Consider the following 15,013-nt stretch of genomic DNA (forward strand, 5'->3'; position numbering starts at 1 on the left):
TTTAATCCACCTAAGCTTTGTAGTTTAGTTTATTTGAAAAATGCCTCATTAAAATAAATAGGCTGCATTCTCCACTTTATCACTGTTTGTAGAATGTATTGGACTTCAAACATGTTTTACACCTTATTACATTTTTCCGATTTCTTGGAAGTGTTTGGCTGAATGTAGGCTTAGACTTAGCACAGAGCCGATGTGCAATGCAGCATGAAGTGATCATGCATACGTGAAGATTGCTGAAACATATTTCATAACTTGCTTCCACTTGAAAGCCCACTGGCTGTCAGGTGGCCATTAGGTGGCAGTACATTAAGTGACTTTGTGATCCTTTCATTATGGACTTTTGAGTGTCATTCCCTCGTATTTGTGGATTTTATCCGGTTGCTCCGTTACTTCCCCTGTGCCACACATTTATAGAAAGGAACCAATATCCTGAAAATGGTATTGAGACTCAGTGAAGCTTACCTGAGTGAATGACATAATTAACAGCAATATCAGTTAGAGTCACATGCTCCACTTTGCAGGAAAACGCCACCGCCCGCCAAGTGATGCAACGTGAAGTGCCACCCAAGAATTGCCGGGAAGCCTTCGCCAAGAACGGTGACCAGGTGTTCGTCGACCGATACTACTCGTGCGCTTTTTTTCATCCAAAATACCTCCACGAAGACATTGAAGAGGAGGTCAGGTACGTGTGCTTGCGGTCGGGGTATTGTTTCCCAAGTGTCACTTCATTGCTTGCAGAGTGCACAGTGGCACCAAGTATGCTAGGCGTAAATCTTGACTTAAAGCTTTCGTGACTGCAGGAATTCATGTTCTTTGGGTCTTTCGGTAAAGTCACTTAGACAGGTTGAAAAAAAATAACAAAAAACTACGACGTTTCGATCGCAACACAAGCGATTGTCATCAGGACAAAAGACCCAAAGAATATGCTAGGCTTCTCTGAAATATTTAAACTAGCCTGTGTATTTGTTTATCCTTGAAATGCATTACAGTAAAACCTTGGGTTGCGAGTAACTTGGTCTGCGAGTGTTTTGCAAGACGAACACATTTTTTAAATAAATATTACTTTGATAAACGAGCGAGGTCTTGCAATACGAGTAGTATGTGTATACCCTTTTTCTGCCGAGCGTCACGTGTTCACAACTGATATACGAGTGCTTTGATATATGAGTGCTTTGGATTACAAACACGTTTCCGGAACGAATTATGCTTGCAATCCAAGGTTTTACTGTATTTGTGCTTACACAACACCATCTATAAAGGGTTTCCACTAGGGTTGCTACGATATCACCTCTCACCATATGCTATATTAATTTTGTATCATATTTTTCCCATAACTTAGTTACATTTTAATTTTTTATGTATTTTTGCTGTTTTCTTCCAGAATAAATATTTACTTAAAAGTTCAACTGCAGTTTACTCATGATACAGGGGTTTTGGGTTAGATCGCGTAAATATATAAAGGTGTCGTTAAACCCGCCACCATCTGACACAGCCAATTAGTAAGGTTTGTCACGAAAACAACATGCGAATTCCTTATTAGTACAGCACACCGGTGTGTTGGAGAGCAAAGCCACAACATTTACAATCTGAGTACGACGTTTCGCCAGTAATTACAACTGTAGTGTCTTCAAAAATTACTCACACCGACACGCTAAATAATTGTGCAATCTTGTCACGTACATGCTGCTCGTTACATAATAATTGATTAATTATATCACTAAAATAGTCTTCAACCTTAATATTTGTGATGCAAGAAAACGAGCATGTATAATGAGTAATATAGCATGAATTAACAAATATTTAATCAGGAAATAGGATAAAAAATGACAACTATATAACTATATTTTGCTCAACAGACAATACGGTTATCGTGGACTGTATATCGTGCAATATATTTTTGTCTAGCTATGTTGCAACAACCATAGTTTACACTTGGTATTTGACTTTGTCGATGTATGTTCTGTTTTATAGAGATTACTTTGGATGCTTCGAGTGGTCTCTATGTTGTAACGCATGCCGTTGGTATGCTGCTGTGTCACATGCTTACTTGTTTCTTTAATCCTTCTTGTGCTCAAAGGCAGCTTCAGACGGAGAAAGTGCACAGACAAGTGCAGCTCCAGAACGCATTGGAGAGTATCAAGTTAAACCAGGAAGAGAACCGCAAAAATGAGAGTCAGCTGACCAATAAAGTTCAACAACAAATGATAATTCAGGTAATGTATATCAGCTTACATTTATGTATGTACATCCAGTTGTAAAGGTGGCACATTTGCTATCAACGGTTAAAGGAAAGTACGGTCCTTCAATTGCTTGCTCATGCCACTGCTGGTAAAAGGGCCTTCATGAGAAGCTGTCAAGACCCCCCTCTAGAAGGTATTTGGCCTACTCTTCCACGATCAACAAATGTGACCTCCTGGTCGACTAACTGGTTGCTGTACCCATTTATACTGCTGGTTGGACAGGCGGAAGGATTAAATAAACTTGCCCATTTTTCAGAACTGCCACACCAGGAGATTTGAGTTGAGCCAGCAACCTTTGGATTGCAAGTCCAGCGTGTGCTAACCGCTACACCACGGCAGTGTCAAGTTTGCCATATTTGAAATGTGTGCGTGTTTCTACAGGGAAATATAAATAAACTCAATGTGCAGATCGTGCAAATAGAAAACATGGAAGAGCCTCCTCCCTTGGATATCAGTGCCTTGGTAAGATTTCGTTACATCTCAGTGGAATAAATACTCCATTGTTTCTAGACACATTACATGCACCTCTCTCTACCTTCCTTTATCAGAGGTACTCCTTCACTGGATGTTTTTAAATACAGTTTAAACACATAAAATAGCCTATTAGAATTTCTATGTTTAATGTTTTTCTTTTGTTCAATTATTTTTGTTGTTTAAAAAATATAGCTTTGCATCTGTAGTTTGGTTATTACTTCCCGATATAATGTTTTTTGTATTTATGTATGTTTAGCACTTTGGGGTGTTTTGCATGAATGGTGCTGTAAATGTAACGTTTATTATATTATTACACACGCATGTTCACTATTCGGTGAGAATTCTCGTCTCACTTTCTCTTTTATGATACAAAAACAAACATTCATGTAATATATATGCAGTAGTAGTTTCCCCATGGCATTCAATAAGGACCAGACCTGCATTTTTCCATATCCAGGGGAAGAAATACTGTCTATTAAAGCATCTCCACATTCTCAGTAGGATGTCTTAATAATTTAGTACATTTGGTATTCACGCCATTCTAAAAGCACAAGTTGATCACAAAGGCACTATGTTTCAGAGATGTCAGTAGTTTCACAGTAGGTGTTAATGTTACCGTGTGCAATCCAATGAAATAATCTGCAGGTAATTTTTCAAATTTTGACCATGACACCAATATACGATGTCCTATTGTTTGAATGACATCAGGGGATGTTTCATATCCACTGTGAAGCAGATTCCGCTTGCTTTATGGTTAATACACCCGCAACAATAACCAAGGCGGTCTGCCAGATTAGAACCGTGAACCTCTGCAACAAGCTGCGGATGCACTACTGCTGAGCCATGTCACCACTTAATTAGGGCACTGCATTGTATGATGGGACATCAGGAGGAGGAGATGCGGGAGTATTCTGAACGCAAGGAGAGCGTGGAGGCATCGCTGAAAGAGGCTTTGGTTCGGAACCAGGAGGCCACCTCCGAGCTGCAGACTGCGAACAGTGCCTACAAAGACATCAGAGACAAAATGGATGCAATGAGGGACAAGGCTGGACCCATAAAGGTATCTTGAGAATTCTGTTAAACATTTTGCAACTGAACTGGTTGTGCTTTTTATATTCTTTGGGTCTTTCGGTAAAGTCATGTAAATAGATGCTTGTGCTTTCGCTGGTTTATTTACTGGGTGAGTGCATTTGCACTGTATTTTTTTTATTTGCGTTTTTATGTCACAGACTAAACTATAGAGCTTACTTGAACCTGTATCTAACTTTTTCAGGCACCTCTTGCTAATTTATTTGCACTTATGATTTGCGTGTATTTAATTTACGACCATTAAATAGTTGGTTTCTCGTACAATATTCCTTAAGGACCCTGCGCTCATTCTCTGCAATGTTGTTTCTGTTGCTGCTGTGCTCATGCACCAAGGAGATCTCTCTAGCAAGGCAACTGGCTAAATGGGATCATCCATGTAACAAAATAAACTCAAATACATTTTTGCAACTTCTCATTCTGTAGCAGTGATGTCACTGACTGCTAGTGTTATGCTTCTACCTCTTTAGCATAATTTGACTCCAGCCAGCAATGACGTGGAAGAGCACAGTCACAACCTAAGGCACTATGAGGGCAAGCGCATGGAGCACCTGAGGAAGATTGCAGAAAAGAAGACAGAGCTGGACAAAGTTGAGAAAACCATTACTGTGAGTCACACATGGGACAAGACCAAAAAATGTATTAATAAGGGAGCCCTTTGTAGTTATAATTACAGTGCATTTAATTGGTTTCTAATCTAGACCACAGATAATTGCATAGTTGATTTTATGTAAAATGTTGACTTTGCATATGAAGTATGGGTGGTGTGGAAAGAGGTGGGGCAGCCTTCCAGAGAAGAAAGACTGGACACCCAGGTAATATACCTGTCAGCTACAGCTGGATTCTGCACAATACATTTTTACAAAATAACATTTTACATTTAGAAGATGAATTACATTCCAGATATCTGTATCATTCATCAGGCATTATTTTGTATAATGCACATTCCCGACACACATACCTAATTTTAGACTTGTTCAGGTGAGATATTGTTGTCCTGTACGTGTTAATGAAGCTGGATCTGTCTTCCTGTGAGCCAGGAGGTCGTGGAGATGGCACAGAGGATTTGCCCGCAACGTGTGAAAGTGACGAAAACCACAAAAGCCATCGTCCTGGAGTTGAAGACCAAGCAGGACATGGTTAATCAGGAGCTGGATGTGATTGAAGACGCTGAGGCCGTCACTCAGTGCGTCAGGCAGCATACAGCACACACCTTCAAAGTTGGCTAACCTTGGCTCGTGGCGCTCAATGCGTGTGTCAAGCCAACATAGACATGACCACAACTATCACTCTCTGCAAGAAGTCCTTGCTTCGCATTGCACCATTTGTTTTAATATGCATCTGCAATTTTGGATTGTCCTTTAATTTTAACTCCCAATTCTTTTCAATCATGTCAAACCAGTATTCCACTTCCATACAGTTTACTGAGAATGTTACAAAAATATGAGTACATGTTTTTATTCTTTTTGTGAGGATTTTACTTGTGCAAACACACTATTCCACAACAAGCAAAATGTTCGATAGGTGAAATGTGGAGTGTGTTCTTCACTGTTACTCAATAACAATGTTTCTGTCTTGTTGCTGTAATAGTTCAACAGGTATGCCTGAAGATTGGGCAGCCATGTCAAGTTTTTGCATTAGTTGAAGGTGTTCCCAAATACAATTCTAGAAAATCCTAAGCACAATAGTTTCACATCCCTGTAATGTTAAATGCACTTAATTTCATGCATTTTTTTAGAAGAACCTCCAACATATCAAATGTGTTTTGCTGCATCGAGTATCATTTCGTTTTTTTTAGGATGCATTTTCTCAGACCATGTACTGATTCATAAGGAACAATTTGTCTTGTTATAAGCCTTTGAAAGTGAGCCCTGAATAGATTGATGATGAGTGGTGAACTCCTATTTAATTAGATGTTGCTTCTCTCGTTTTCACAGGGAGTACCACGATGCTGTTAAAAAATATGAAAATTCCAAAAAGCAGTTGAAGACAATTCGGTATTTTGTTAATATCTTAGATAAAATTATGGATGAGAGACAACATAACTACAGTCAGTTCATGAGGTGAGTGGCATCTCCAGCAGCAGTGTTTTCCAGATGTAAGCGGTTTCAGGTTCGAGTTTGTTCTGTTTAACCAGGTGAGAACTCCAGTGACCAGAATAGTCTCATTTGCCATAGTGACCTGGGTTTAATTGCAATGAAAATGTAATTCAAATGGCACAGCTATATATCTCCCATTCACAAAAACAAACTTGTTAAAACACTGATGTGCTAATCTGCAAATATAACTGCCATCCGTAAAACATAGCGATTGAAGATCAGCATCTTGGCTCTGTACTGGGCTGTCTAACACCACTTTGAATGATGTTGAGCAAAAAGATTTTAAAGTCCTGGTCAGGTATACAATTGTAGCACTGGAGTGTTAATACAGTGGGATCTCTAGCCCTCTGACAGCACACCTGTTATTGATTTTAAAATATATTTTTTTCGTGAGCAAAAAACCTTTCGGACATTTCAAAGCCTGGAAAACAGCCAAGGTGTTTTATCTGCACGAGAAGAGCTATTTTCTGGATTGTATATTTTATACATAAGATTAAGATGCCCCTTACTATATTTTTGAGTACATTACATTTAATTGTGTTGGATTAAACAGATTCCACATGAAAAAAATGTATCGGCCTATACACCTGGACAAATGTTAGTCAGCAGTATTTGTTAAACCATGAAAACTCTAAATCGGTTTTAACACGACTGCATATAGATTTTTTTGGTTTAACACGTCGGCTTTTGCGACCAATGTCCTGAATACAGTGTTTTGGGTTAGATTGTTTTCTAACCCACAAAAGTGTATTATGGTTGATTTTTTTTGTTGTTGACGAAAAATTGTGTACTTAATACCAGGCTAAATATATAATAACTAGCAGAAGTACCCGGTGTTGCCCGGGTGAAAAATATATTTCTTACATATATACACAGATGGGCTGCTACCCCTGCCCCCCCCCCCCCCCAGCCACGATCTCCTCGGCCGCTGTGCAGTAATATGTACGGCCTATAGTGTGGTGGGGTGTCGAGGCCTAGTACCGTGCAGAGCCTCCGGCCTCGCCTAAATTGCCCACCCGGCTGAGGCTGGGTACTGGGGCCGTTACCCCCCCCCCCCCCGCGCTACAATAATACTGTCTAATCACTATAATTGTACACTATGGGAACCTCATTTGCCAGTAAAAATATGATAATTGGTTCTTTACCCTTCTATCTGGCAACAAAACTGACACCTTGTTTACAAGGAGTCATGTTTGCATAGACCGCAATACCTGCAGTCATAATACAAACAAAAGAACATAACTCTGATAATGTGCACTGTCCTTAAAGTTGATTGATCCACACCCGAGACAGCTTTCCTTAGAGCCTAGTCTCATATGGGTTGGACCAGATGACGCCAAAAGGCGCACAACTCAAAGACAATGCACCATCAGAGTATGAGAGCTCGGGGCAAGCATCTACACTATGGGAACCTCATTTGCCAGTAAAAATATGATAATTGGTTCTTTACCCTTCTATCTGGCAACAAAACTGACACCTTGTTTACAAGGAGTCATGTTTGCATAGACCGCAATACCTGCAGTCATAATACAAACAAAAGAACATAACTCTGATAATGTACACTGTCCTTAAAGTTGATTGATCCACACCCGAGACAGCTTTCCTTAGAGCCTAGTCTCATATGGGTTGGACCAGATGACGCCAAAAGGCGCACAACTCAAAGACAATGCACCATCAGAGTATGAGAGCTCGGGGCAAGCATCTACACTATGGGAACCTCATTTGCCAGTAAAAATATGATAATTGGTTCTTTACCCTTCTATCTGGCAACAAAACTGACACCTTGTTTACAAGGAGTCATGTTTGCATAGACCGCAATACCTGCAGTCATAATACAAACAAAAGAACATAACTCTGATAATGTGCACTGTCCTTACAGATAGAAGGGTAAAGAACCAATTATCACTATAATTGTATTATCTACCGACCCTATAATAGTAATTGCACACATTGGGGTGGGGGGGGAGTGAAGAGGACGTGAAACTTTGATGAATTTACCTCAGAGTCGCGTGTTAATGCGTGCGCATATTTTTAACGGGAATTAAAAATGGCGTCCACCCTGCAGCGAATGCGTCGCTACCCGTTGCCAGGGGCAACCGCCGTGGAAAACCAAACGGACCAATCGTGTCTCGCAAATCCGTCACATTTCGTCCTATGAAACTGCGTATGGTCCGGCGACACACAGACAGACACACACACAGACAGACAGATTTCCGATTTTATATATATAGATTAGCAGAAGTACCCGGCGTTGCCCGGGTGAAAAATATATTTCTTAATAACCTTACATATATACACAGATGGGCTGCTACCCCCCCCCCCCCCCAGCCACGATCTCCTCGGCCGCTGTGCAGTAATATGTACGGCCTATAGTGTGGTGGGGTGTCGAGGCCTAGTACCGTGCAGAGCCTCCGGCCTCGCCTAAATTGCCCACCCGGCTGAGGCTGGGTACTGGGGCCGTTACCCCCCCCCCCCCCCCCGCGCTACAATAATACTGTCTAATCGCTATAATTTTATTATCTACCGACCCTATAATAGTAATTGCACACATTGGGGTGGGGGGGGGAGTGAAGAGGACGTGAAACTTTGATGAATTTACCTCAGAGTCGCGTGTTAATGCGTGTGCATATTTTTAACGGGAATTAAAAATGGCGTCCACCCCGCAGCGAATGCGTTGCTACCCGTTGCCAGGGGCAACCACCGTGGAAAACCAAACGGACCAATCGTGTCTCGCAAATCCCTCACATTTCGTCCAATGAAACTGCGTATGGTCCGGCGACACACAGACAGACAGACACACAGACAGATTTGCGATTTTATATATATAGATGTATTATAAAAATAGAAAGAGCAATACAAAATATTAGGTTATTGAACTTCACTGAAATCACAAGCCAATTCTGGAATGCAAAATCCAGTGCTATCATCGTATAGTTTTACAGTGGGACACCCTGTTGTGTGATGTTTATGTGCGTCAAGTTAGCTTTTAGAAGCCGTTACATTTTTGAGCTTCATGAATTCAACTTTACAGTTGCAACACTTTTTTTCTGACATTTTTTCTCTCCCCCACCCCAAAGAAAGCTTTTGTTACGTGCGGGACACTGTATTTGCACTCACATATTTTTGGAGGGCCCATTGCAGTTTTCAGCTTTTGATGGTATTTTGTATTGTCGCTTCCATAGATATATTTCGTGTCGGTGTAAGTACAACTTTGACATGATGCTCGCCAAGTTGATGTACCGGGGGAAGATGACGTTCGACCATGAGAAAAAGACGTTGCAAATCACGGTGAGTAAGGCCGAGCCATCGGGAGGCTCTCACTTCTCCCCCAAGCAGTGGGCTACCTTAACTCCTATCCAACCTGGCTACGGCAGTAGAAATTAAAGGCATAGTCCAAAATGCCAGTGAGGCGCACCGCAGTCAACAGTGCAATGTATCGTGAACTTACATCCACTACGAGCATTTTCCGAGCCCACTTGATGTCTTCTGAAGCCAGTAGCTAGGATTCACAACTTTTATATCAATCTATTGTTCATATATTCCCATACGAAAGAACAAATACAGCACGAGCAGCAACAGTGGGCACTGTTTCTCAGTTTTTCTTGGCTCATTAACCCAGCCAAGCCGGCGATAGGATTCCTCTTTCTCCTCAGTAAGACAGCATCATTAGTGGCTCATTTGTGAGGATGGGGTGGATAATTAACTTGGATGGTGGGCTTGGATTGATCTTCCATCCCATTTTTGTCAACTGGATTATTTCTGGAGGATTGTTGAAGTTGGGCTCCAGTCGATGTGGATGTGTGCCGGCTTGTTCTTGGGGTTTTTCCTGCATTTTCCCCGTAAAAAAACATCAGACATTGTGCTGAACAACATGCAGCACAACCATAAATACATGGGAGAACTATAAAGCAGTATTAGCACAACTAAAAAAACATATGCAATGATGTACATGGGTAAGACTCTGAGCCTTCAGGCTCACGGTTGTGTTGTAAAAAACTAAGAAAATTTCCTTGGCACCTATATCGGTGTGAATGAAGGGATTTTTCAGCTAATGTGATTCATGCAACTGGCCACGGGGATTTAGCTGCAGTGGATGGGAGGAGTACCGAGCTGATGGTGGCATGGGTGCGCGCGTGCAGGTGCAAACGTCGCGAGACGACGGAGACGCAGCTGCAGATGACATGCGCTTGCTGTCCGGCGGGGAGAGGTCCTTCTCTACCGTGTGCTTCCTCCTCTCGCTCTGGAATGCCATGGAGTCACCCTTTCGCTGCCTCGACGAGTTCGACGTGTTTATGGTGGGTGCCCGCTGCAGCGTACACTGCCTTGCAGTGTAAACCACAGAATTTCGTTTCATTTTGAATATCTAATTGTTAATTAAATTGCGCACCTCAGAAAGAGTTAATGATTTCCTGCTCAAATGAGCATTGAGGTGGTGCTCTTTAGTTTACATACTTGAGCCAGTGGTGGGCATTACACATTCTTATGGTAGGGTTAAAGTCTATCCATAAGATGACCTTTGTTGACACCGCCACAAAGTCATTCTTATCGAGCCTAGAGGGATGATGTGCCAAGTCAACCGCCAACCAATAATTTAATTCACAACATTCCGATTGCGAGCCGCTCGTTCTGTTGAGGCTCAATATATGATCTGTAATTGGTACCAAATTACACACTTCAGAGTATTAATCGCAGGTTGCTGCACACCTGGATATCTCGTGGACACCAAGCAAGAAAACCACATTTTAATTCGCTGGACCCATGGCCCGGAACTTGCAGCTGTAGGAACAGAAGGACAAAGACATCTCTCTCAAAATTTTTACTTGAACTAAAAACTCACCTTTTACGTCGCAGCTATGCAGCATGCTTGAGATGTTTTGACATGACAGCGCATTCTTTAAAATTTTTATTATCAAATTGATAATTTGTTTTTTAATTGCACAATAAATAGTTAATTGGTCATTTGAATCTGCATTATATTTCCTCCTTTTGTCATTTAAATGTATTTGCCCATCTTTTCGAGTGACTCAAGAACCGACGATCAAAGCACTGAGTTGTATTTGACTGTGCAGGACATGGTGAACAGGCGCATATCCATGGACATGATGCTGAAAGTCGCCAAAACCCAGCAGTACCGCCAGTTCATCTTCCTCACCCCGCAGAAAATGAGGTGAGGCACACTGCACACTAAAATCCTCACATGACAAGGAAACAATGTGTCTTTGTACATGTGTAGTGCCGTAGAACCACGCAGAGATGAGGAATTCTATAAGGGCTGTTGCTGTTTAATAAAACACTGTCACACTCGACATCCTACGCTCACACCAGTGTAGGTGCACTCTGTCTCGGTCCTTTACCCCGGACACTGAATACTATTTGGGTCCTAACCTCGGGGTTCTCACACTCGTCTGCCCGGAGCGGGGGTTAAGCCAACACCGCTCCGCAACGAGGAGAGAGAGACCCTCTTCCAGCCGATCCTTACCCTGGCTCCCGACGACGACCTCGCCTCCGTCATGGGGGGGGGGGGCCCCCCCCCCTTAAGAACCCTTTGGGTGGCTCCACCCCCGGCTCGGCTCCGCCCATGTTCCCGAACGTGCTCTCCAAAGCCCCTTGCGTAACCCGTGACAACATTCTTGACTGTCAACCCGCTCGCACCTCCTCCTGGCCGCCACCTCATTGGTTACTCACACTACTCCTCTACACACACACACATTACATATTGAAATATTGTAAACATGTAGTCATAAAAGGCACAAATGTTAGCTGTGTATTTTTATAGTTTACTGCAATGCTCGATTGATGAAGAGAGGTGGTGAGGTGGACTAATTGGATGAATGTTCGACATGCGTGATTTATCTTCCCACCCACCCCCTAATGGTTCGGTGAATCGTCCTGTTTTGGAGGACGCATATTGATTAATGAATCACATTTTTGGTATAATTTGTACTTTGTAATTTGTTCAGTCTCATGATCTTGTTAATTTCAGTAGTTCAAGATAACATTTTCATGTAAACTGCGTAAGTTTTAGTAATTTCTTCAACGTGTAGTTTTTTTACACGTCGTGAGAGTCGTATTTACTCAATACATCTTTTCACGCCAATGTGGCTGCCACCTCCAAATTGCCCATTTCGGAGACGAGGGGGCCTGCAGTCAACGTTGCCGTCCTATTGAGGCTACGTTCATCTTAACCACAGTGTGCCGTGAACTACTTATGTTCATAGTGAGTTTTACACTTTGAGTTGTTACAAATATTTTACCTGGAAAAGCCATTGAAGTGGAACATCTAATTTTCAAGGGTTTCCTGGGTGTAAAGTGATAATCTACAGCTTATGCAGTATACATTTGTCGTGTCAACGATTCGGAGACGAGGTTTGTAGGAGGCATCTTTTATTTAGAACATTCAGTCTCGCCTGCACACTCTCTACAGTCGCTTAGTCTAGCCGATACATAACACTAGCCGTCTCAAACTGACGGCGCTGACTGAGAAAGCCAACAACTATCTAGCAGCGCGCTATCGAGCGAAGGTGGCAGCCACGACGGCGACGAGACGACAGCAATGACGAGACGAACCAATCCCAGAACCAGCAGCCTTGAGCTCCCGCTCTCAGCTCCTTTTATCCTGCCAGTGCGGCCTAACTCTGCCCTGGCTGCACCTCCCTTCTCAAACCCACTAGCATGTTCCAGGAGCTTCCAGATGGCATCCTCCATGACCCTTGCCCCTGTTCCTCCACCCTGCCGACACACCCGTGCACACGCTCACCTGCCTGTGTACTGTCTGTCCACCACAGTTACCACTGCTGCCCACCAGCCGGTGCTATTACACTACACATAGGATGTCGGATACATTCATTGAGAATTAAGAAAAGGAACAAGATAGCTGAGGAAGCCCATATGAGCATCACACCGCAAATCAAACACAAATAAAATAGTGCACAATGTTGAATGTTCTCTGGTTGTAACATGAAATCGTAGAGCAACTGAGCTGCTGCTGTTCTGACTCTGCCATCCAGCAGCAGCCTACCAGTGAACCGGCTCGTAAAGATCCTCAAGCTGGACGACCCCCTGCGGGGCCAGACAACCCTGCCATTCAAAGCTGTGCATCAGGCGAGTGACGAAATAGAGCACAGATGACGAGAGCTGAATGTAGCGCACGTGCCAGCGTCACACACTGGGGCTGCCTGGTGACGGTGACTGAAGTGATGATGCTCATGCATAGCCATCGCCAGCGGAGAATCCACATCAAAATGTTAATTCTAGGTTTGAAGTTTTCGTGACTGCAAGGATTCATACTCTTTGGCTTTTTTTTCGGTAAAGTCACGTAGGTAAAAAATTAAAATAAATTAAATCACGTTTCGGAGGCAACACAAGCTGTGACGGTTCCACCTGAAGACGGAAGCTTGTGTTGCCTCCGAAACGTCGTGATTTATTTAAAAATGTACCTACGTGACTTTACCGAAAAAACCAAAGAGTACACATCAAAATGTGTTGTGCACACAACTGACTGTATGGAACATCCGTGTGCAAGACTTCCTTAAGCCACTTGTAATTTTGGAGCTTGTTTCACTTTTCAATAACTACAACAATATTAAATGCACTTTGCGATCCTGTGCAAAATGGATTTAAAATAATGAGACTTCACTTTGAGCTATTGTTTTTGTGTAGAAGACCCTGCACTAGGCCATTGCATTGCTCTTATTTTTCCAGTTTAAAAATGTTCTCTTCATGGCCAGGCAAGTGTTACCACGGCAAAGCAACTTTTTACGAAAATGGCAAAGAAGATGTACCACGTGTTTGCCACTTGAGTGGTGACGATGCATAGTTACCTGGAGCTTCAAATGATTGTAAAGTGCATCTCAGGTAGCGACTGGCCACAAATGTGTTAGACTCAATTAAAATTGCAGTCCCTGGATTAAACGCGTTTAGCAAAATGAGATGGTAGGCATAGTGTAGTTTTAAGTGTACAGACACGTGTAATCGACAGGCTTGACAGTTGGCCCTTGGGAAATGTCTGTCTCGTCAAGAAGTATAAATGAAACAAAAAAAATACTTTTAACTGCAAACATTTTTTTAGATATTTGCAGTGCTTTCTGAAAGCATAATTTTTTACATTTATTTATGTGCTCAAGGACATGCTTACACATTTTAAATACGAATTGGTTTATAAACTATTTTTATAATAAGAAATGTATATCTAACCGGTTTGCTACATTTTTACTAGCATTTTTTATTTGCACAATGTACAAAGCAAAAAGTATTTCCTGGTGTATAAAAAAAGCTTTGCTGGCTGGTGCACAGCGCAGGTAAGGGGGTGGTGGCGGCGGCGGCGATGTCACCCTCTTGTCAGTGTCACTTGTGCTTGTTGAGGTCACACCACCCCCCACCCACCCTTCACCTCTACAGCAATGGTTGTACATTACTAAATCCGAAAAATGTCAATTGTAAAAATAACACAAATTCTAATCCATTCTGCAGAGGTTTATTACCTGCGATTATGTCATGGTCACTGGAGAGTTTCTGCCAGCTATGATCCAGCATCTTTCATTTGACGGACTTTCTTGGAGGGACATAAACATACCAAATTGCACTCAAAGCTTGCAACTTCGTTTGCAAAGCAATGCAGATTAATTAAGCACACCACAATTGTCTGCACCTATAAACAAAGTCCCATTAGCCAGACCAATATCCAAAACAGTACTGTATTGGTATGTGTTATGTGCACAATCGTATGCTTGTTTGTGTTTACCCACAATTCTGCACAACGGACGAGTTTGCCGTGTCCTGCTTTTATTGTACCGTATGGCAACTACAGTTCGCGCATCCACGATCGGCTTGTGTTCTGCTCTTTATCTTCCTTTTTATTGATTAAACTTGTTTACACTAAAGAACATTGCAAGCTGTAAAGCGGGAAATAATTTGGTTTGCACGATTAGCATAGTTAATAAAGCGTATATACTGGGGCAGCCCACCCTTTGCCTCGGTATGAGTACTATGCTGTATAATGCAATTCAGAAGTTTAAAAACGAAGCTGCCTGTGTGTGATCTGATGTTTTCCGCTCAAGTATTGTTTGTTCTCCAATAAACTCGGTCTAATGGGAGTTTCTTTCGAGCAGGTCAAAA

At 42.2% G+C, this 15,013-nt stretch overlaps 1 protein-coding gene across 3 annotated transcripts in view; it reads left to right on the top strand.

Annotated features, from left to right (window-relative positions):
• Positions 1–15,013, top strand: part of SMC6 (structural maintenance of chromosomes 6) — a 373,519-nt gene that overhangs the window by 16,417 nt on the left and 342,089 nt on the right. Inside the window, exons 17-27 of one of the 3 annotated variants that reach the window (XR_013639950.1) lie at positions 522–682; positions 2,078–2,213; positions 2,622–2,702; positions 3,604–3,774; positions 4,271–4,408; positions 4,841–4,986; positions 5,738–5,863; positions 9,082–9,187; positions 10,039–10,194; positions 10,969–11,066; positions 12,910–13,254. Coding sequence is in view for 2 of the 3 variants with exons in the window: in XM_078875883.1 (XP_078732009.1) it covers positions 522–682; positions 2,078–2,213; positions 2,622–2,702; positions 3,604–3,774; positions 4,271–4,408; positions 4,841–4,986; positions 5,738–5,863; positions 9,082–9,187; positions 10,039–10,194; positions 10,969–11,066; positions 12,910–13,027 (1,437 nt within the window). In the remaining variant the exon portion in view is untranslated. Of the gene's footprint in view, positions 1–521; positions 683–2,077; positions 2,214–2,621; positions 2,703–3,603; positions 3,775–4,270; positions 4,409–4,840; positions 4,987–5,737; positions 5,864–9,081; positions 9,188–10,038; positions 10,195–10,968; positions 11,067–12,909; positions 14,992–15,013 lie in introns of those variants that run through there. The other 2 variants (XM_078875883.1, XM_078875898.1) reach the window with 2 other exon arrangements.

Source organism: Lampetra fluviatilis, chromosome 2 (genome assembly GCF_964198595.1).
Source record: "Lampetra fluviatilis chromosome 2, kcLamFluv1.1, whole genome shotgun sequence".
Lineage (NCBI taxonomy): Eukaryota > Metazoa > Chordata > Hyperoartia > Petromyzontiformes > Petromyzontidae > Lampetra > Lampetra fluviatilis.